The sequence below is a fragment of the Salmo salar genome, chromosome 08 (genome assembly GCF_965601325.2).
Source record: "Salmo salar chromosome 08, fSalSal1, whole genome shotgun sequence".
NCBI classification, from domain to species: domain Eukaryota; kingdom Metazoa; phylum Chordata; class Actinopteri; order Salmoniformes; family Salmonidae; genus Salmo; species Salmo salar.
In genome coordinates, this window is record NC_138298.1 from 10,191,605 (window position 1) to 10,212,167 (window position 20,563).

Sequence of the window (20,563 nt, forward strand, 5' to 3'; positions counted from 1 at the left end):
ACGTGCATTTCCGTGCAATCAAAACCGTTTTTGGATAAAATGTAATATAGGATAATCGTGTTAGAAGGTGATGAAGAAAATTACTTGTGGTGGGGGGGAGGGGCTTCCGGCTGGGCTAGATCCGGTTTGACCACGGGTAACTGAAGCCCATCACCAGGGAGGGTACCAGCCCAAATGTGGGTACTTTTAATCATTTTTTATCTTTTTTTTTCAGAAAAATTGTCCCAACTTTCCCTCCAGAGACTAAGTCTAGCCGTGCACAGGGTGACCGTGTGAGATGTAAATGGACAAACAAAGGGGCGTGCAATATATAAGGCTAGTCAGTGGACATTCTGAAAGTAGTTTGAGGGTTGTAGATCACATGACCAGGGAACTATTGAAATTAAAAAACGTTAAAAAAAATCATGTAAAACTGCATGATGAAAATGGACAAACTAAAGGGTGTGCAATATAGAAGGGTAGTCAGTGGACATTCTGAACCTTGTTTGACTCCAGTAGGTCACATGACCAAGGAGCTATTGAAATTAGAATCATTGAAACACATTGAAAATGTAAGTAAAATCACATGAGATTAAAATGGACAAACAAAAGGTTGTGCTACATATAAGACTACTCAGTGGATATTCTGACAGCAGTCTGAGGGTTGTTGGTCACATGACCAAGGAGCTATTGAAATGTGAATGTTTGAAAAATTAATGTAAAATCGTTTGAGATGTAAATGGGCAAACAAAAGGGTGTGCAATATATAATACTACTCAGTGGATATTCTGACAGCAGTTTGAGGGCTGTAGATCACATGACCAGAGAGCTATTGAAATTTGAAACAATTAAAAACAGAGAAAAATGCATATAAAATCACCCGAGATGAAAATGGATGTACTATAGGGTGTGCAATATATAAGGCTAGTGACTGGATGTTATGAAAGTAGTTTGAGGGTTGTAGGTCACATGACCAAGGAGCTATTGAAATTAGAAACATTGAAAATGTATGTAAAAACGTGTGAGATGAAAATGGACAAACTAAAGTTTGTGCTACATATAAGGCTACTCAGTGGATATTCTGAAAGTAGTTTGAGGGTTGGTTGTAGGTCATAAGACTAAGGAGCTAATGAAATTTGAATCATTAAAAAATTAGCGTAAAATCTCATGAGATGCAAATGGACAAACAAAAGGGTGTGCAATGTGTAGGCCCACTGAGTGTATACATTATGAACCTTGTTTGGGGTGTGTGGGTCACATGACCAAGGCGCTATTGAATTTCCAAAATGTAAATAAATAATTAAAATAGTGTGAGACGTAAACCGACAAATAAAAGTGTGTGCAATGTGTGTCTATGCCATCAGGTTAGCTAGAACCAGTTTTGAAAGTTTTAGGAGTAATGGTTAAAGAGCTATTGAAATTCAAAAAAATGGATTTGTCCCTATGTTGACGGTCCCTAAATGCTGTTGGTGGACGTAAGGAAAACTACAGGCAAATATCTGTCGAATATCTAACCTGATTGTGTCTTTACCTAGGTCGAGAACCGGAATAGAAGAAGCATTACTTTTTTTTAAATTAAGAGGTAACTGGTAACCTTCAATTTCAATTTTAACTAATCTTTTACTGGAGAAGTGATAGAAAATGCATTTGTACCTGAGTGCATGGTGTCTCTCATTCAATTTCCAACTGTCGTAAACATCAAATGTATCCTCACTTTAGGGATCCTTCAATGATCCTATAGAATAGATTCATGACCCTCTAACATACGTCACGTGCATTTCAATTCTACCGTAAGGTGAGAATGCAAATAGAATAGTTAGTAAGTACGAAAGTAATTTTTCTTGGCCAAAACCCTCCCTATATATTTCATTGTGCTTTCACTTTCCGGTTTCTTGCAGCTACATGGGTTACTGGTTGACAAAAGGTGACTTTCCAGGTCGACACTATGCATCTCAGAAGATTGCTATATCACATTGATGTGATTCCGAAGATTTTAAACACGTATCCATGCTTTGTGAGATCTGATAATCCGTGTAGTGTGACCATGAAAAAGACGACCTGGAAAGCCATCAAATCTGTAATGCTCCAACCAGTGGTGGTTCTAGCTTGTATGGCTCCCTGGGCGAACCCCCCCCCCCCCCCATCCACATCTTCAAAGTGATGTCCACATGTTTTTTCAGGATGGCCCATCGCTGTGTGGAGGCTAAGAACAAGGTGTACAGTTTGTGTTCGATGCCAAAGTAGCCTGTGGCATCGACATAACTTTTACCAGCATCAGTCACAACCAGGTTCAATGTGTGAGCCCCACATGGCATAAATAGAGCTCTTGGATTCATTTCCAGGAGTCTGGCTTGGACACCTTTGTTTTTGCCTCTCTTGTTGGCCGCATTATCATAAGACTGTCCTCTGCAGTCCTCAAAAGGAATTTTTAGCTCCTCTAATCTTTTGAGAATCAGGGATGCCAAATGTTGTCCCGTGGACTCCTCTGCCTCCAATAACCCCATAAAATGTTCCTTCATGTGGGGCTCCTCCTTCAGTGACACAATTCTAATCGCAATGACCTCGCTGCTCAACAAATCAATGAGTTCACTCTGTATTTGGTAGCCGAGGTAGCTGGTGGTGTGACTCGAGGTCCCTTTTTGGACACGGTTAAAGTGCTCTTTCATGACTGGATCAAATCGAGCCATCAGTTCAACCTCTGAGAACATTTCCATTTGACAGAGAGTACAGTGTTTCTGTGAGTCCCCTTAGTGACAGATTTCTAATTGCCAGAGACTGTACAATAGCAGTCAGACATGTAAACACCTCTCTCCATCTTATCCTCTCAGCCTCTATAAGTGCCATCTCATGCTTATCAATTGTTTCCCATTTTTTGATCCTCATTGCCAGTTCTTTCCATAATTTCATGCAGTTTACTGTCGTGTGAAGTCAGCAAAGAACTTGCATGTTTCCAGTCTGTCAGTCCTGAGTTGTGTCCGAGTTCATGTAGTTAGATTACATCAGTCAGAACTAAAGGCCAGTCAGCAGGGTCTGCAGACAGTGGTTCATGCTCAGCAGCAGGATTTGGTGGGGATGCTGCTACAGGTATTTCTAATGGAGAGCACATGGGCATTAGTTGACGTTATTCACAGCATTTATAGCAGTAGAACATCCCACATACATTCCCAGTAATAATACAATCATCATTGTTATCAACAGTATGGAAACTTAAACTTTGCAAAAGGGAAATTATTTATTTTGTTTATGTTATGCAGGGATGCACACACACACACGTGAAGAATCCTGCTGGGGAGAAGTGGAAGAAAATGGGTCTTCATCCTCATCCTCAGGCTCAGACAACATTTGTGAAGACACCAGTGTGGCTGAGGAGGTGGATGGCTCCTCATCCTGAGGCTCCGAGATCATTTCTGAAGAGGCCTGTGTGGCAGAGGAGGTGGATGGCTCCTCATCCTGAGGCTCCGAGATCATTTCTGAAGAGGCCTGTGTGGCCGAGGAGGTGGATGGCTCCTCATCCTGGCCAGTGCCAGAGGGTGCTCCAAAATATTTCAGAAGTGCCCCTGAATTTGCAGTGAAATACAGTCTGACACCCTAAATACATTTGTTGCACAATTAAATGCACGTCATTATGCACAATTTATCAAACTTTCAGAATAGGAACCAAATGAACCATACAACCTCATTGGCTTATTCTAGGCATAAGACACCTCAAAAGACTCAATATATCACAAAAGATACAAAATATCGGCATAATGTAGACATCTTTTAAGTTAGCCTACAGCATTGGAAATTCCCCTTATTGAGCTCAGGACCTAGTCAATACAATCACAGAAATCCTTTATGATGTCACCTCAATGAAAGTTAACCAAATCAATAATGTGCTAGTTAGGTTGTAATCGTTTTGCTGCAGGCTACACACATTATCATGATAAAACTGTGTGAAATTATATCCAATGTTATGGAAGCTAGTTGGACAGAAAACGGAATATTGTCACCCTGTGTGTAATAGCATAGCAAGCAACATAGGCTAACAAACATAAGTGTTATACTAGCCTATTTCATTACATGCATATTATTGTACTCATAAAGAGATGACATAGCTGCAAACCTTTTATCTTTTGCACATTTCTCCTCTTCTTCTTCCCTCTTTTTCCTAAACTGGGAACCTGATGGTTTAGACCTTTTCTTATCCATTTGTGTTGATTTGGCACTCGAGCATCACTACATTACCCATCCCCCAACACTGTCAACCAAGAGTCAAGACTAAACCAATTCACCTTGGTGGTGTGCAGACTGGTTTTATTTTATTCTTAATGATTTCACACAAACCAGAAAAAAATGCAACAATATGTCTGTGAAACTACATATTCACAGTATTATGAATGAATTGTGTTTTATTTGGTAGCATTTCTTTGTGTGACTGATTTTTCTAATTGCATTAGTACTGTACAAAGTTAGAGGTTTGCAATTTGATAGATTCACCCGCTCCCCCTACCTCGGGCTTCCAGTGGGTGTATGGTCAACTTACCCACGCCCACCTCTCCATCTCGTACTTATGAGTGGGAGACCTTCCCAGGCAGTAGCCTGCCTAGCTCACAAGATAGAATCAGGGCGCCCACTCCAACAAGGTTAATTGACCCACAGTCCCACACGGTGACATGATATCCGTGACGTGATGTAATGTGCAAATGATCGATAGAAAACCAATCGCGCAAATGTCACCATTCCAAAAAATGTTGTGCGGGCGCCCCGTGCCGCCCCTGTCAAGATGCCGCCCTGGGCGGCTGCCCATGTCGCCCATACCTGAATCCGCCACTGGTTCCAACCAAAAATACAACTTTGCCACTGTTCATTGTTCTCTTCTATCTCTTGACCAAGGTTAATGATGCAGTGTGTCCACTTGCAAGTCTACCATGTAGCAAATCAGCTTATGTGGTCTTGGACAGTGACAGCCTGAAAACACTATACATTGTTTTGTTTTTTTACTAAACTGACAGACCTCGTATCACTCTCTCAGATCACTCTCACACGCACGCGAACACGTAGTTAGATTACATTTATTTGGCAAACCTGGGGAAGAAGGGCCTTGAAAAAACCTTTGGTTTATTGCGTGATTGACGTTTCGGTTCAGGCAGTAACCTTAGATGATCTACATGTTGACACATCATGTCACCACAGGGAAAATAAATCAGTGGGGTGTGCCGGATCAAATCATGCCTATACCTGATTATTTTCCTTACATTCAAACTCTGAATACCAAAGAGGTTATTAAATTAATACACACCTGTGCAGAACCCTCAAATAAATAGAAGGGAAGGCTCTGATAAATAGACAGTTCCGCTCACCTGCCATTGATTTTCTTCAGCCAATGACAACGCATCACTTTATGAATATTCAGTCCACTTTGCATCAATAACCACTCCCCTTTTCAGCAGGAGAAAGGAAGCTGCTTTTTCGACCTGGCTGAAAATCTTCCCCTAGAAAGGTACATTTCGAAAGCGTTCCCCTTGACTTTTGTTTTCTATTACATGTTTTTAATGGCTACGGAGATACTTAAACCTATGGAACGCAAATGCATTATGTAACTACTTGCTGCAATCGAACGTTATAGCCATGCACCTAGCTAGATAACGTTAGCTAGCAAGCCTGTTTCACACTGAACGCAAACCAGTCAGCACACAGCTAGCGTCCTTGCTAAGTAGAGATTAACTAGCTATGAAATGCGCAGTGATCAACGAAGTCATTGCAATTACAAGTTAGGTCACCCGCTAACTAGCTTTGTTTCCGTTAATTTGACTTTGTCTGAAGCGAGATGTCATCTCGTCGACCTTTGGTTCGGTAACTAGTTAGCGAGCTACAGTTAGCTAACGTTAGCTTAGCTACCTAGCCAACGTTAGTTAGTACAGTCATTTAAAGATAGGCTACGACCAGATGAGGTATTGACGTATTGTGCAAAGTTGCCCGCTAAGCTGATGTAGAGAACAGGCACTGTTGTGACAAAATGTTTGAAACCAGCTGGGGTTGTTAGGTTACTTAACTAGCTAGTAATCCAAGGTCTGGGTCGTTAAGTCATATGTTTGCAAACGTCAGTGATCCACTGACGACATAATGACAGCCTGGTCCAAATCTGTATGAGTTAAACAACATACCTCAATCATTGTCATGCCAAACCCAATTGGCCATACAGAACATTCAACAAGACTTGCATAGCACCCAATCTATTCTGGACCAGGCTAGACTGACCGTGTAGTTGATGAATGTCATACATGCTGAACATAAGACCATGACTTTCTCTTCCTAGCTCTCAGGGGCCCAGCCCACCAGTAAAGCTGTATAAGCACAGGGTCGACGGGACGGACGGAAGCGGCGCGCCGTCGTACGGGGAGGTCCGCAGTGACATCACGATGAGCTACAAGCCCATCGCCCCTGCCCCGTCCGGCTCCAACCACACCCCGCCAGGTTTCTGCCAACTGTCAATCGGTTCTTTTGTATCACTATTATTCCAATCAAGGGTGCACCCATAGAAATGGAATCTCTATTAATATGGATGCACCCTCTACACTACCCATTGTTGGTTTGGTCTTCACCCATCTTACTGAACTCTACTTTACCCTACCACAGTGCAGTGGGTTCCGTTCAGTAGATAAGACTAGCGGTCCTATCCCTACAACCTACCCAGAGACTAGCCCAGGGAACACACTACACGTCAGCAGCCAACCTGGGTGTCATATACTACCGACCATAATGTGACGATCCCTCTCACCTGAGAATGAATGCGCCACCGATGCCACGCAGCGTTTCTGCCCCTGCCTTCCATTTTCAAGACGATAACTAGTCATAGGGCGCTTCAGTGCGTCTGAATTCTGTCTTTCCTCTGCCTAGGCTCCAGTGTGCCCTCCCCCTCGCTCCCCTCCTCCTCCAGCTTCAGACCAGCGTTCAGTGATTTCGGCCCGCCGTCGATGGGCTTCGTTCAGGTAGGACCGAACAGCCTGACACTCATCTCTAACTGCTTTAACTAATGCCTGTGATACTTTAGAAAGTCATGTTAAATATGTTATGTTGTTCAGGGTATTGTATCAAATTTGATTGGTCACACACACATGGTTAGCAGATGTTAATGCGAGTGTAGCGAAATGCTTGTGCTTCTAGTTCCGACAATGCAGTAATATCGAACAAGTAATCTAACAAATTCACAACAACCTTATACACACAAATGTAAGGGATGAATAAGGATATGTACATATAAATATATGGCTGAGCGATGGCTGTGCGGCATAGGCAAGATGCAGAAGATGGTATGGAGCAGTATATGAGATGAGTAATGTAGGATATGTAAACATTAAAGTGGTGTTATTTAAGGTGACTAGTGATACCTTTTTATTGAGTTATTTTACTAAAGTGGCCAGAGATGAGTCTATGTTGTCAGCAGCCTTTCTATGTTAGTGATGGCTGTTTAACAGTCTGATGTCCTTGAGATAGAAGCTGTTTTTCAGTCTCTTGGTCCCAGCTTTGATGCACCTGTACTGACCTTGCCTTCTGGATGATAGTGGGGTGAACAGGCAGTGGCTCAGGTGGTTGTTGTCCTTGATGATCTTTTTGGCCTTCCTGTGACATCGGGTGCTGTAGGTGTCCTGGAGAGCAGGTAGTATGCCCCCGGTGATGCGTTGTGCAGACCTCACTACCCTCTGGAGAGCCTTGCGGTTGAGGGCGGTGCAATTGCCGTACCAGGCGGTAATACAGCCCGACAGGATGCTCTCGATTGTGCATCTGTAAAAGTTTGTGAGTGTTTTTAGGTGACAAGCCAAATTTCTTCAGCCTCCTGAGGTTGAAGAGGCGCTGATGCGCCTTCTTTACCACGCTGTCTGTGTGGGTGGACCATTTCAGTTTGTCCGTGATGTGTACACCGAGGAACTTTCCACCTTCTCCACTACTGTTGCGTCAATGTGGATGGGGGGGTGCTCCCTCTGCTGTTTCCTGAAGTCCACAATTATCTCCTTTGTTTTGTTGACGTTGAGTGAGAGGTTATTTTCCTGACACCACACTCCGAGGGCCCTCACCTCCTCCCTGTGGGCCATCTTGTCGTTGTTGGTAATCAAGCTTACCACTGTAGTGTCGTCCGCAAACTTGATGATTGAGTTGGAAGCGTGCATGGACACGCAATCATGGGTGAACAGGGAGTACAGGAGAGGGCTGAGAACGCACCCTTGTGCGGCCCCAGTGTGGAGGATCAGCGCGGTGGGGATGTTGTTTCCTACCTTCACCACCTGGGGGCGGCCCGTCAGAAAGTCCAGGACCCAGTTGCACAGGGCGGGGTCGAGACCCAGGGTCTCGAGCTTAATGACGAGTTTGGAGTGTTCTATGGTATTAAATGCTGAGCTGTAGTCAATGAACAGCATTCTTCCATAGGTATTCCTCTTGTCCAGATGGGATAGGGCAGTGTGCAGTGTGATGGCGATTTGCATCATCAGTGGACCTATTGGGGCGGTAAGCAAATTGGAGTGGGTCTAGGGTGTCAGGTAGGGTGGAGGTGATATGATCCTTGACTAGTCTCTCAAAGCACTTCATGATGACGGAAGTGAGTGCTATGGAGCGCTAGTCGTTTAGCTCAGTTACCTTAGCTTTCTTGGGAACAGGAACAATGGTGGCCATCTTGAAGCATGTGGGCACAGCAGACTGGGATAAGGATTGATTGAATATGTCCGTAAACACCAGCCAGCCAGCTGGTCTGCGCATGCTCTGAGGATGCGGCTAGAGATACCGTCTGGGCCGGCAGCCTTGCGAGGGTTAACACGTTTAAATGTTTTACTCATGTTGGCCACGGAGAAGGAGAGCCCACAGGCTTTGGTAGCGGGCCGTGTCAGAGGCACTGTATTGTCCGCAAAGCGAGCAAAGAAGTTGTTTAATTTGTCTGGGAGCAAGACGTTGATGTCCCCAACGGGGATGGTTTTCTTTTTGTAATCCGTGATTGACTGTAGACCCTGCCACATGCGTCTCGTGTTTGAGCCGTTGAATTATGGCTACTTTGTTTCTATACTGACACTTTTTCTGTTTGCTTGTCTTGCGGAGGGAATAGCTGCACTGTTTGTATTTGGTCATGTTTCCAGTCGCCTTGCCATGATTAAAAGCGGTGGTTCACGCTTTCAGTTTTGCGTGAATGTTGCCATCAATCCGCGGTTTCTGGTTAGGAAATGTTTTAATAGTCACAGTGGGTACGACGTCTCCGATGCACTTGCTAATAAACTTGCTCACCGAGTCAGCGTATACATCAGTGTTGTTGTCTGAGGCTATCCGGAACATATCCCAGTCCACGTGATCGAAGCAATCCTGAAGCATGGAGTCCAATTGGTCAGACCAGCATTGTATTGACCTGAGCACAGGCGTTTCCTGTTTAAGTTTCTGTCTATAGGCTGGGAACAACAAAATGGAGTCATGGTCAGATTTGCCGAAGGCAGGGCTTTGTATGCATCGCGTAAAGTTAGTTGCAATGATCCAGAATGCTAGCAGCCCGTGTCGCGCATTCGATATGCTGATAGAATTTAGGAAGTCTCGTTCTCAGGTTAGCTTTATTAAAATCCCGGCTACAATAAATGCAGCCCCAGGATGTATGGTTTCCAGTTTACATAGAGTCCAGTGAAGTTCTTTCAGGGCCGACGAGGTATCTGCTTGGGGGCGGGATATACACGGCTGTGACTATAATCAATAGGGTCCAGGTATCACTAACAACAAATACAAAGCAGATCATTACTGGTCAATTTAATTAAAATAGATTTGTTGGCGAGTGTTTATTTGCCTAACTGTCACTTCGTCATGGCAATTTTCCCTCTGTTTCTCTACTCTTCTGTACGATATAAAGGGACTATATCTTGCTCAGGATCAATTGGGAGTTCTAATTGTTTTTGCTCTCTTCCAGCATATGACCTTTGTCTCGTATCCCCCCCTCTCTCTCTCTCTCTCACACACACACACAGCCAGTGAAAGTGTCTCAGGGCTCAACCTACAGCGAGCTGCTGTCAGTTATCGAGGAGATGAGTCGCGAGATCCGCCCCACCTACGCCGGGAGCAAGAGCGCCATGGAGAGGCTAAAGAGAGGTACTGCAGCCTGACCGGCTAAACGCCTAGGCCACAAATATCCACAAAGCTTGGAGCAAAGGTTGTGGTTGTATTGATATAGGGTGTTTATCAGTACTCCGTAGAGCTTACTTTCCTTTTCCCTAACCACGCTGCACACACCCAGCAAGCAGACAGTAAGCACTTGAATATTATATGCATAAACACAGAAACAAGAAATGAACATAAGGCAGGGGATGAAAGCAATGATCAACATTGCATGGCAGCAGCAGAGCAGCAGCAATAGTAAATCATAATAAAAGCCAAACAGTATATGTTAAGGCTTTCGGCATTCAATAAAACCATCAACGAGCTCAGTCATCCAGTCAATCAATCAATCAAGAAGTTTAAATCCACCAAGTTCAATTAGCAAAATAGCCAGTCCAATCAGACATTGTCCTTTTAAATCCAAAGATGCCTAAATTAGGCTCAGTTGAAATAATATTATGCTATGCACAAAATGGGCAATTTGATGGTAACGGAATTACGCTGTGACTCAGATGTCACTTTAAAAAGAATACCAAACAAAAACCATTGTTTTTGTATGGTTTGTTAAACTTTGAAATCAGTGGTTTTTGTTTGGCATACATTTTTAAAGTGAAAAATCGGAGTCTCGTCATAATTACATTACTGTGGAATTGCCCAAATGCAGGACACATAAAACTAGTACTTGGTGATTAAATGTAGTCCTAGTTCTTCAGTGTGTGAGACGGTCAGTCCCGAAATCCCTATTCCAAGGCTAGTAATCCCAAGGAAAATGTTTCTCTCATGAATAATTACTGCAGTAAATACTTTTCAATGAACCAAACAAACATTTTACCCATGCTTCTCACACCACGGCCATTTGGCTCTCGACTCACATGGTTATCTGGGATCCATGGGATGTCCCTACCCTAACCCCTAACCTTAACACATTTCAACTTCAATGGGGTGACAGAGTTCGAGTCCCAAGGATCCCATCCCATAGGCCTACTTACTCCATATGAGTTTACTTGGAAATACATGGATTTCAATTCACATTAAGGTTCAATGAGGAGACAGTATTTTTCTCCACACATGAATTAAAAGTTCTAAATCCCAATTTGTGATGATGTTCATCTGTCTTCTAGGTATCATTCACGCGAGGGCGCTGGTCAGGGAGTGTCTGGCGGAGACAGAGAGGAGCGCTCGCACATAACCCTTTGCAGAATCCCTCCATCCCCCTCCCTTGTCTTTGTATAGGCCTCATCTGTGTCCCGTCTTTGTTATCCTGACTTTTTGTCTGTATTGCTCCACTGAACTTGTAACCTTTTTTCCCCATATAGTCTCTCACACCGCCTACGGGGTGTGTTCAGAATGTGTAACACATTTTACAGTTGTAGGACAGTTCGCTCTCAGAACATTCTGTAGCTTATTTCAGTTTCATAGGCATCACGAGGGGCTGGTAAATATTTTCTCATTTTGGTAGTCCTGTTCAGTGGCGGCGAGGTGATAGTGCTGTCAAATATTTTTGAAAACTATGCCACAATGAAATGAGGTTGATACTCTGACTTTCTCTCTTAGCTGCTATACTGACACCACTCTACATCCAAAGGTTTAATTCCACATTGTTTTACAGTAAGAAACGCTTAAGCCTTGTTCGCACTGCAGGCCTTAATGCTCAGATCAGCTTTGTTTTTCAAATCCGTTTTGGAATACTTCACTGTCCAAACAGCAAGTTAAGTGACCAAATTTGGATTTTTGTGTGTTCAGACAGCAGTCATGTGCTGACATGGCTGTGCTAGTTGTCATAGTAATGACGACTGTGCGCGTTCCTTCTTCCTATCACTCAGAAGTTATGTAGCAAGCTATGGTGACAATGCCTGCAATGGATGTTCTCCAGTTGCTTTGAATGTTCAAAATCATAGTGTAAGAACACGTTTAAAGCCTCGAAAGGATAAGGCAATCCAACTTTGAAAACATGTATTGTTTGGCTAGCCACAGCAGTCAACTAACGAGGTAGCCCTTTATCTTTCTAGCACATTCATTAATTTGTAAACAAGCTAGTTAGTTACCACATTCTTGCCAAACTGTCAGAGTAGCTAGGACGCAACAAGATATGCCAAATAAGTTTTTATTTAAAACATAAGGGCAAATCAGATTTGACCATTCAGGCACAAGTCGCATGGCCAGGAATCAGATTTGTATCTGACCTCAAACCACCTAAGGTGGCTTGAAATATCCTATTCCATGTGGGGTTTTTTGGCTGTTCAGACTGCAGGAAAAATAACATTTTGAATCAGAAATGCAAAAAGAAAATGTATTTGATGTGAACAAGGCTTTACAGTATCTTGAAAATACCCCGTTCTCTGTTCCACATGCTTCCACCCTACACACATTTTCTGTCATGGCACCCTCTCTTTGCCACATACAGTCAAGCGTTCCTTGCCCTTCATCCTCCATCCAATTAACTATTACCTCCTCCCTACACAACTGAAATCAGTTTTGTTAGTATGGCAATTTTATAAACCCAATTTTTGCAGTTCTGTACTTGAAGTGAATGAAATTAAAAGTTAGAAAAGTTTTCCAATTAAAAAAAGCGAGTGTTTTTCATTTGTATGTAGTGCACAGGAGGTTGGTGGCACCTTAATTGGGGAGGTAATGTCTGGGATGGTATCAAACATGATTTCCATGTTTTTGATTCCATTTCGCTTGCTCTGTTCCAGCCATTTATGAGCTTTCCTCCTCTCAGCTATGAGTTGTCCTCCCCTCAGCAGCCTTCTGTGATGTAGTGCCTATAAAGTCTACACGCCCTTGAACTTTTTACATTTGGTTGTCAGTGCCTGTTTTTTATTTAAATAAGGATTTTCTTCCACTTATCTACACAACATACTCTGCAAATTTTTGTGTGAAGAAAAATATACTTTCATTGGATTAGTCTCCACCCCTGAGTTAATACTTGGTGGAAGGATATTTGGCAGCAGTTACAGCTGTCAGTCTGTTAGTATAGGTGTCTACCAACTTTGCACACCAATGTTTGACCATTCTTTACAAAACTGTTCAAGCTCAAGGTGATGGACAGAAATCTTCAAGTCATGCCACAAATTTAGATTGGATTTAGGTCGGGGCTCTGACTGGGCCACTTGAGGACTTTACCTTGTTATTCCTTAGCCACTCCACAGTAGCTTTGGCTATGGGCTTCAGGTTGTTGTCATGCTGAAAGGTTAACTTCAGTCCCAGTTTTAGCTGGTTTTCCTCAAGGACTTTTCTGTACATAGTTTCCCTTCATTTTGTATTTTATCCTGATAAATCCCTGGCGATGAGAAATATCCCATAACGTGATGCTGCGCCAAATGTAACACTTGGCATTTCGGCCAATAAGTTGTTTAATCAGACCACAAAACCTTTTTCCACACAGCTACAGAATGAGTGTTTTTTTTGCATACTTGAATCAGTTTAAGGTGGGCTTCCTTGAGTAATGGCTTCCTTCTTGCCACCATACATTACATATTTGTGGAAGGCTTGAGCAAGTCACATGCACACTGACCAGTCTGGGCCATAAGTCTGCTGTTCTTTCAAAGTAGCCTCTTATCAGTCTCCTACTTGCTCAGTCATCCAGATTGGAGGGCAGTCTAGGTGGTGCTATACACCTTTCACTTCGTCTTGACTGTGCTCCAAGGGATATTCAAGGCCTTTGAAATCTTTTTATATTCATCCTCTGATCTGTCCCGCGGTTCTTATGAAAGCTCATGTTTGTGTTTGCTTTGCAATTCACTACCCAGCAGAGGGACCCTACAGGAACTGCTAAATGTATCCTGAAATCATTTGAATCATTAATTTAACAGGTGGGGGCCAATTAACTTGGTGTGTGGTTACACTGGAGCTAATTTAGGATTGCTATCCAACCAAGCTATTTCAGTTTAGAAAAAAATAAAATTATATTCACTTGGAAGTTGTGGGGTAGGATGCGAAGACCAATACATTTACATTCCAGGCTGTAAGGCAACAAAAGGTGAACATTTTAAAAGGGTGTGTGGATTTTCTGTAAGCACTTATGGAGATTTGGTGAACGCTTTGCACAATGAGGCCTAAGTAAGTGTGGGTGAGTGTGCTCGCAAGCATTGGGTATCATTACGAACACACTAGTAAGAGTTGCACCTCTTTATTTGGCTTCACTCATAACATGGCTGCAAAAAGCACTCGCTGTCCCGTCAGACATAGAAAGCATGATAAGTAGCCTAGTTAAACCAGGTTGAACACTGCTTACCAATGAAAACAATGTTGAGTGTAGTGTTTACTCTGCTTTTTACCCAGGCTAGATAACACCCATTTCATAAAACTGACACTTGAGTCAAGTCATGGTGACCCTTTGGATAACATTCACAAATACAAGGGACAAATGAGTTAAATGCTGGTATGATGAGATGTCAGTCGTTTGATGTGCAAACCTATGAAAATGCACCCTACAAAAAAAGGCTAACTTGACCTTTTACTTTATGCTTGCCAGTGAGTCATCGCCCCAGTTCCATTACCATCTCTAGCCCTTCAGTGACTACTCCCTCCAGGCCTCCAATAGACTAAGTGGAGCCTTCACCATATTGCCTTCCCCTATCCAGTCCTTTCAGTTTGTTGAACACAGACCGGGAAGGAGCTAGGGGCCAAAATGATGGCCCCTATCCTAAACTACACTCACTGAAGCCAATGACTTGGCAAATCATTAGCTCTGTTCGACTGACCAAAAGGAAAGTGGGGTTGGGGTGGTGTTTGAGTTGAGGGCAAAAGAGTCCATTACAAATGTCCTAGCGCAAAATATACAGGACTACAAAGACATAAATTAGCAAATGAAATGTAATACAGTAGTGAAGATAAGAGTAAATAACTTGAATAGTCATATATATAGTACATTAATAGGGGTAAATAAGAAAGGGCTGAACAAGAGGGAAATGGTGGAGACTACTCTAGTGTCCATAAATATATATCTTATGATTGTCTCCGAAGTTGATGTCCCAGTCATACTGCCAGAAGTGGAGGATCTCCTGCGTATTCCTGTAGTTTTGCAGCATGTGTGTGTGATGTAACTGGCTGTTTGCGTAGCGTTTGCGGTAGGGGAAAGCTGAACTTTGAAAGTCTGTTGGTGTTGAGGGTAGATTTGTGTGGGTGTGTAATATCGTTGTATAAAAGATAAAAGTGAATCTAGAAAGAGAATGTGCCATGCAAGTGGCGTATGGGTTTTGTGAGGGAAAAGTGTGTGCACCGCAAAAGTGATGTTTCATGGGGAAAGTGAATATGGCTTTGGTGTGTGGATATAACTAAACGTGTCAATGTGTCCACAACTGGTCCTCCTCTTCTTTATAACAAGAATAATGGTCTTCTTAATTCAGCCCTAAAAGAGTGCATAACAGTTTTAGACATTCAAAAAAGAACATTACCTAATTAGTAATTTAACACGAAGGGATAATACTGCCAATTTAAAAATACATCAATTAGTGTAAAGACACATGGATCATTCATTTCACTAGTAAAATAAAGTGTAGACATTTTCTTCACACCAGGTAATCTGATCCTAGATTTGGGAAAAACACTCAAATAGCATTTGTGTACGAGTGTTGATATAGATTAATTTGGCATTTTAGAGATGGGGGGGGGGGAAACCTGATCCTAGAAAAGCACTGCTACTCTAAGATGTTTTAATATGGGCCCTGATTCTAAGAAACTTCTAGAAGGTACTTGGCTACTCACCGTGGTAGCGGTGGCGTTGCTGTCGTAGCTGAACAGACTCTTGTAGCGGCCCTTCTCCTCCTTCTCCTTGGAGCGGATCCTCTCCTCCATGGCCCTCAGCTCCTTAGCCACTGAGGGCCCCAGCGACGGGTCCAGCTCCACCACCTTGGCAAAATCCGCCCGCGCCTCTATCTCGTTCCACACTGCCGCGTGGGCCTTGGCCCGCTTGAAGTAGGCCTTCATGTTGTCTGTGGGGATGAGAGGTAAGAGTGTCAATGGGAAAGAGGCTAGTGTGTTCAAATGGTAAGTTTACACACTTAAGTAGCTGGTAGTAAGCAATAAAACTTCAAAAGGACTTGTCATTCACTAGCAACAGGCCTGCTGTAGACAAAACAGAACAGCAAAAGTAACAAATGTTTATTTTTTAAAGGGATTGTCTTAAGTAATTACACATTCACCTTCAGAGCATAGCCTATTGTTATGTGAATTCAGCATATTCACTTGATCCTAGGGCAGGGCTACACCTGAATGTATTCAGAAGTTTGACTCACCCTCGTATTTGGAGATGATGGAAGAGCAGTGGTCCAGCACCTCGTAGTACTGACCCTGGACCAGCTGACACTGGCAGTAGTTCAGCATCAGGGGCGTGATCATGAGGTCCAGCTTGATCCAGCCCTCGTCGCCCGGACGCTCCTGATTGGAGGAGGGGCCAAGGATGGGGAGGAGTTAGAAGACTAGCCACTTATTTAGTGGGGTTAAGACATTGTTTAGACAGGCAATGCATTGATCTCATTTGACATGCAGCATGGCTAGTTATCTCAACTAAATGAAAAGTATTTGTCTGCAGTGCTCTAAATGTTACCCTATTAAATGCCAAAAAAAAGCAAGTCCCCAGGACTAGGTTTGAAGTCAGAAATCTTTACCTTCATCTGCAGATTCTTTAGACAGGCGATGGCATTGTGGTACTTCTCGGCCGCCTCCTTCACATCGCCCTTCTTGTACAGGGCGTTACCCTCCACGTGGATCTGAGGCACCACCTCCAGCTTCTCCTCGTCCGTCATCGCCCAGATGTCCAGTCTGAACGAGCCGGGCGTCAAAACCTGGGAGAGGCGTCAATCATATTATTCAATCAAAATTAATTTACGCAGTGAAATGACAGAGGCATGAGTGCTGCTTGGGTGATAAAAGGGTTAGAAAACATTTTGATGTAGTGCTTTTAACAGAACCAGTTGTCACAAAGTGCTTTTACTGTAACCAGGCCTAGACCCCCAAAGAGCAAGCAGTGGCAAAGGGAAAAACTCTTGAGGACATACACTTTGAAAGGAAGGGTGCCATCCTCCTCTTGATGTCGTGGTAGAAGTCCAGAGTTCATATAACCATCTAGGCGAGACAGATGTCCATTTTATTTAGAGCAAAGCACCATGAGTGCTTGGGGCGCTAAGAAAGAAGCAGTAGCACAGTGGCAAGGAAAATTTCCTGGATGGAAAAACTTGAGGAGCCAGATTCCGCACAGGGTGCTTGGACCCCTAATGGAGAATAAATAAGCCCCCCCCACCTCACCTCTATGAGCTCCAGGGTGAAGACCAGGGGCTGAGGGTTGGCCTGGAGCTGGTCCAGGTCAAAGTGGCCCAGGGAGTGGTGTGAGTGGATTTGAGCGATGCCACAGCAGTGTCTCTGGCCCTCCAGGGGGTCCTTCCCTGCACTGATGTTCCTCAAGGACTGGGACACCAGCGGGTACAGGGCTGTGTGCTGTAGGGAGAGAGGGAGAAGGAAAGAGGATGGTTACATTATTCACTAGGACAAATTGAGGGACTGGTGGATTTTAAGTACAATTAAGGCAGTTCTCTGAAGGGAAACAATTAACAAAACGTATTGACAAACCCTGCCAAATTCCATAACGATCAATGTTTTTGCCACCAATTGTATGTCTGTGGGTGTCTGCACAGATGTAACGGTTTCTAATCCATCCACGTCAACCATGTTAAGTTGGGGGACCCACCTTGACATCACATGTGAAATCTGCCACTTCTCCCTCCCTCATGGTGGCAATGACTCGCTCCCACACGGCCAGCTTGAACTTCTTTCCCAAGATGAGTTCCATGGGCTTGTTCCGGCCCCCCATGGTCCTGGAGTCATCCAGCACCGTCCCATCACACAGGCTGGAGCGGTAGTGGAATATCACCTGTTTGAAAATTGGGGGGATAGAATGAGAACTGGTATTACACAAGTGGATAACTCATGTAATACACTGAACAAAAATATAAAACGCAACATGTAAAGTGTTGGTCCCATGTTTCATGAGCTGAAATAAAATGATCCCAGAAATGTTCCATACGCACAAAAAAACGTATTCCTCAAATGTTTAGCACAAATTTGTTTACATCCCTGTCAGTGAGCATTTCTCCTTTGCCAAGATAATCCATCCACCTGACAGGTGTGGCATATCAAGAAGCTGATTAAACAGCATGATCATTACATAGGTGTGCCTGGTGCTGGGGACAATAAAAGACCACTAAAATGTGCAGTTGTGTCACACAACACAATGCCACAGATGTTTCCAGTTTTGAGTCAGCATGAAATTGGCATGCTGACTGCAGGAATGTCCACCGGTGCTGTTGCCAGAGAATTGAATGTTAATTTCTCTACCATAAGCCGCCTCCAATGTAATTTTAGAGAATTAGGCAGTACGTCCAACCAGCCTCAACTGCAGACCACATGTAAACATGCCAGCCAAGGACCTCCACATCTGGCTTCTTCACCGGCGGGATCGTCTGAGACCAGCCACTCGGACAGCTGATGAAACTGTGGGTTTGCACAACCGAAGAATTTTTGCACCTACATCAGAAACCGTATCAGGGAAGCTGATCTGCGTGCTCGTGGTCCTCCCCACGGTCTTGACCGGGCTGCAGTTAGTAACAGACTTCAGTGGGAAAATGCTCACCTTAGATGGCCACTGGCACACTTGAGAAGTGTGTTCTTCACAGATGAATCCCGGTTTCAACAGAACTGGGCAGATGGCAGAAAGCGTGTCTTACGTTGTGTGGGCGAGCGGTTTGCTGATGTCAACGTTGTGAACAGAGTGGGCCATGGTAGCGGTGGGGTTATGGTATGGGGCAGGCATAAGCTACGGACATCAAATACAATTGCATTTTATCGATGGCAATTTGAAAACACAGAGATACCGTGACAAGATCCTGATGCCCATTCATCCACCGCCATCACCTCACGTTTCAGCACCTCACGTTTCAGCATGATAATGCACAGCCCCATGTCGCAAGGAACACTATTCCTAGAAGCTGAAAATGTCCCAGTTCTTCCATGGCCTGCATACTCAGACATTTCACTCATTGAGCAAGTTTGGGATGCTCTGGGTCGACGTGTATGACAGTGTGTTCCAGTTCCCGCCAATATCCAGCAATTTCGCACAGCCATTGAAGAGGAGTGGGACAACATTCCACAGGCCACAATCAACCGCCTGATCAACTCTATGCGAAGGAGACGTGTCGCACTGCATGAGGCAAATGGTGGTCACACCAGATACTGAATGCTTTTCTGATCGACAACCCTACTTTTTTTTTTTTTTAAAGGTATCTGTGACCAACATATGGATATCTGTATTCCCAATAATTTGTGATTCATACATTTGGACCAAATTTATTTATTTAAATTGACTGGATTTCCTTATATGAACTGAAACTCAGTCAAATCTTTAACATTTTTGCACATTGCGTTTATATTTTTGTTCAGTATACATTGTATTGATGAAACAGTTTTTTTCTGTTTAGTAACAGTAAAATGTGTAGTTTCTACATAATAACTTCCCAGCAGGCTGAACATTATTATATACAAAAGTTGGACAATAAATGCTGATAGAGTGAGCTTGTAAAAGGTTTAAAATGCATGTCTTTCACATTTTAAAAAGACCCCATAACAAACGAAATTCGATATTTTTATCAACAGGCAGAGGCACAAATTCACACTGATTATCCAACGTACTGTCGATCATGCCGACTTCTCCAATTAAAACGTAGTAGTAATGTTTACAACCTGACAGACATCCCCACCGACCAATAAGAGAGATGAAAATCAATGAAGACTTGCCCATCCTGTAAAAGCACCGCCCTCTTACAATAATCACAAAAAACCTATAGTTTTTACTCCAATAATTACTTGTTGGCTGATCATTTCTGTAAATAACAATTCTGGTAGACCGAGTTATAGTTGAACTAAAATAAGGTAACGTATATATCACCTCAGAACATGTCAAACCTCGATAATTTCACTCCATGCTAACGTTAGCAGCTAGCTAATAATGCTAATCCGTTTAGCCAGCACTACACATTCAAAACTACCCTTTGAACGTGGGATTAAATTCACTATTTTATAACTCACCTTGGTCCCATCAGGAAACGTTGACAGCTCTCCTTTGCCTGGACTGACCACTTTCTTCTGAATGCCTTCTGCGAGTAGCTTGGTAGCCAGTTCCTCCATCCTTGTTTCCCCCGAGTCTATCTTCGGGAGAGCTCGCGAGAAATCGACACATCAATTGACGTCACTGCTGACGCCTGGGGACTTCAAGCAGTCTTGTGATTAGATTGCCCTCTACCCTCTATCCTCCTCTTCAGTCATGGATCAAATCATTCTGCTGGTGTTTTGATACTTATTCACAAGTTTAAAGGTGACGTTCTAGAATCCACATCTTCACAAGACGGGAGATGGGTCATAGTAACTTCAACCTGACAATGCTATTTTCATCATTTGTAATGTATATGAGCATAACTCACATGCTCCTAATAAAACCCTT

The 20,563-nt window shown here is 43.4% G+C and overlaps 2 protein-coding genes across 2 annotated transcripts; one reads left to right on the forward strand and one right to left on the reverse strand.

Annotated features, from left to right (window-relative positions):
• Positions 1-5,379: 5,379 nt before the first annotated feature.
• LOC106609960 (cyclin-dependent kinase 2-associated protein 2) lies at positions 5,380-12,867 on the forward strand. Its single transcript, XM_014209029.3, has 5 exons — positions 5,380-5,461; positions 6,278-6,435; positions 6,859-6,950; positions 9,945-10,065; positions 11,193-12,867. The coding sequence occupies exons 2-5, from the start codon at positions 6,381-6,383 to the stop codon at positions 11,258-11,260; spliced, it is 336 nt and encodes a 111-aa protein (XP_014064504.1). The 5' UTR covers positions 5,380-5,461; positions 6,278-6,380; the 3' UTR covers positions 11,261-12,867.
• A 2,267-nt stretch (positions 12,868-15,134) lies between these two features.
• On the reverse strand, positions 15,135-20,333 carry LOC106609959 (AH receptor-interacting protein). The gene is made up of 7 exons (XM_014209028.3): positions 20,152-20,333; positions 17,759-17,941; positions 17,320-17,508; positions 16,683-16,859; positions 16,311-16,452; positions 15,781-16,007; positions 15,135-15,424 (listed from the first exon to the last, which is right to left on the reverse strand). Exons 1-7 carry the CDS (start codon positions 20,248-20,250, stop codon positions 15,419-15,421), a joined length of 1,023 nt encoding a protein of 340 aa, XP_014064503.1. The 5' UTR covers positions 20,251-20,333; the 3' UTR covers positions 15,135-15,418.
• Between the last annotated feature and the right edge of the window lie 230 nt (positions 20,334-20,563).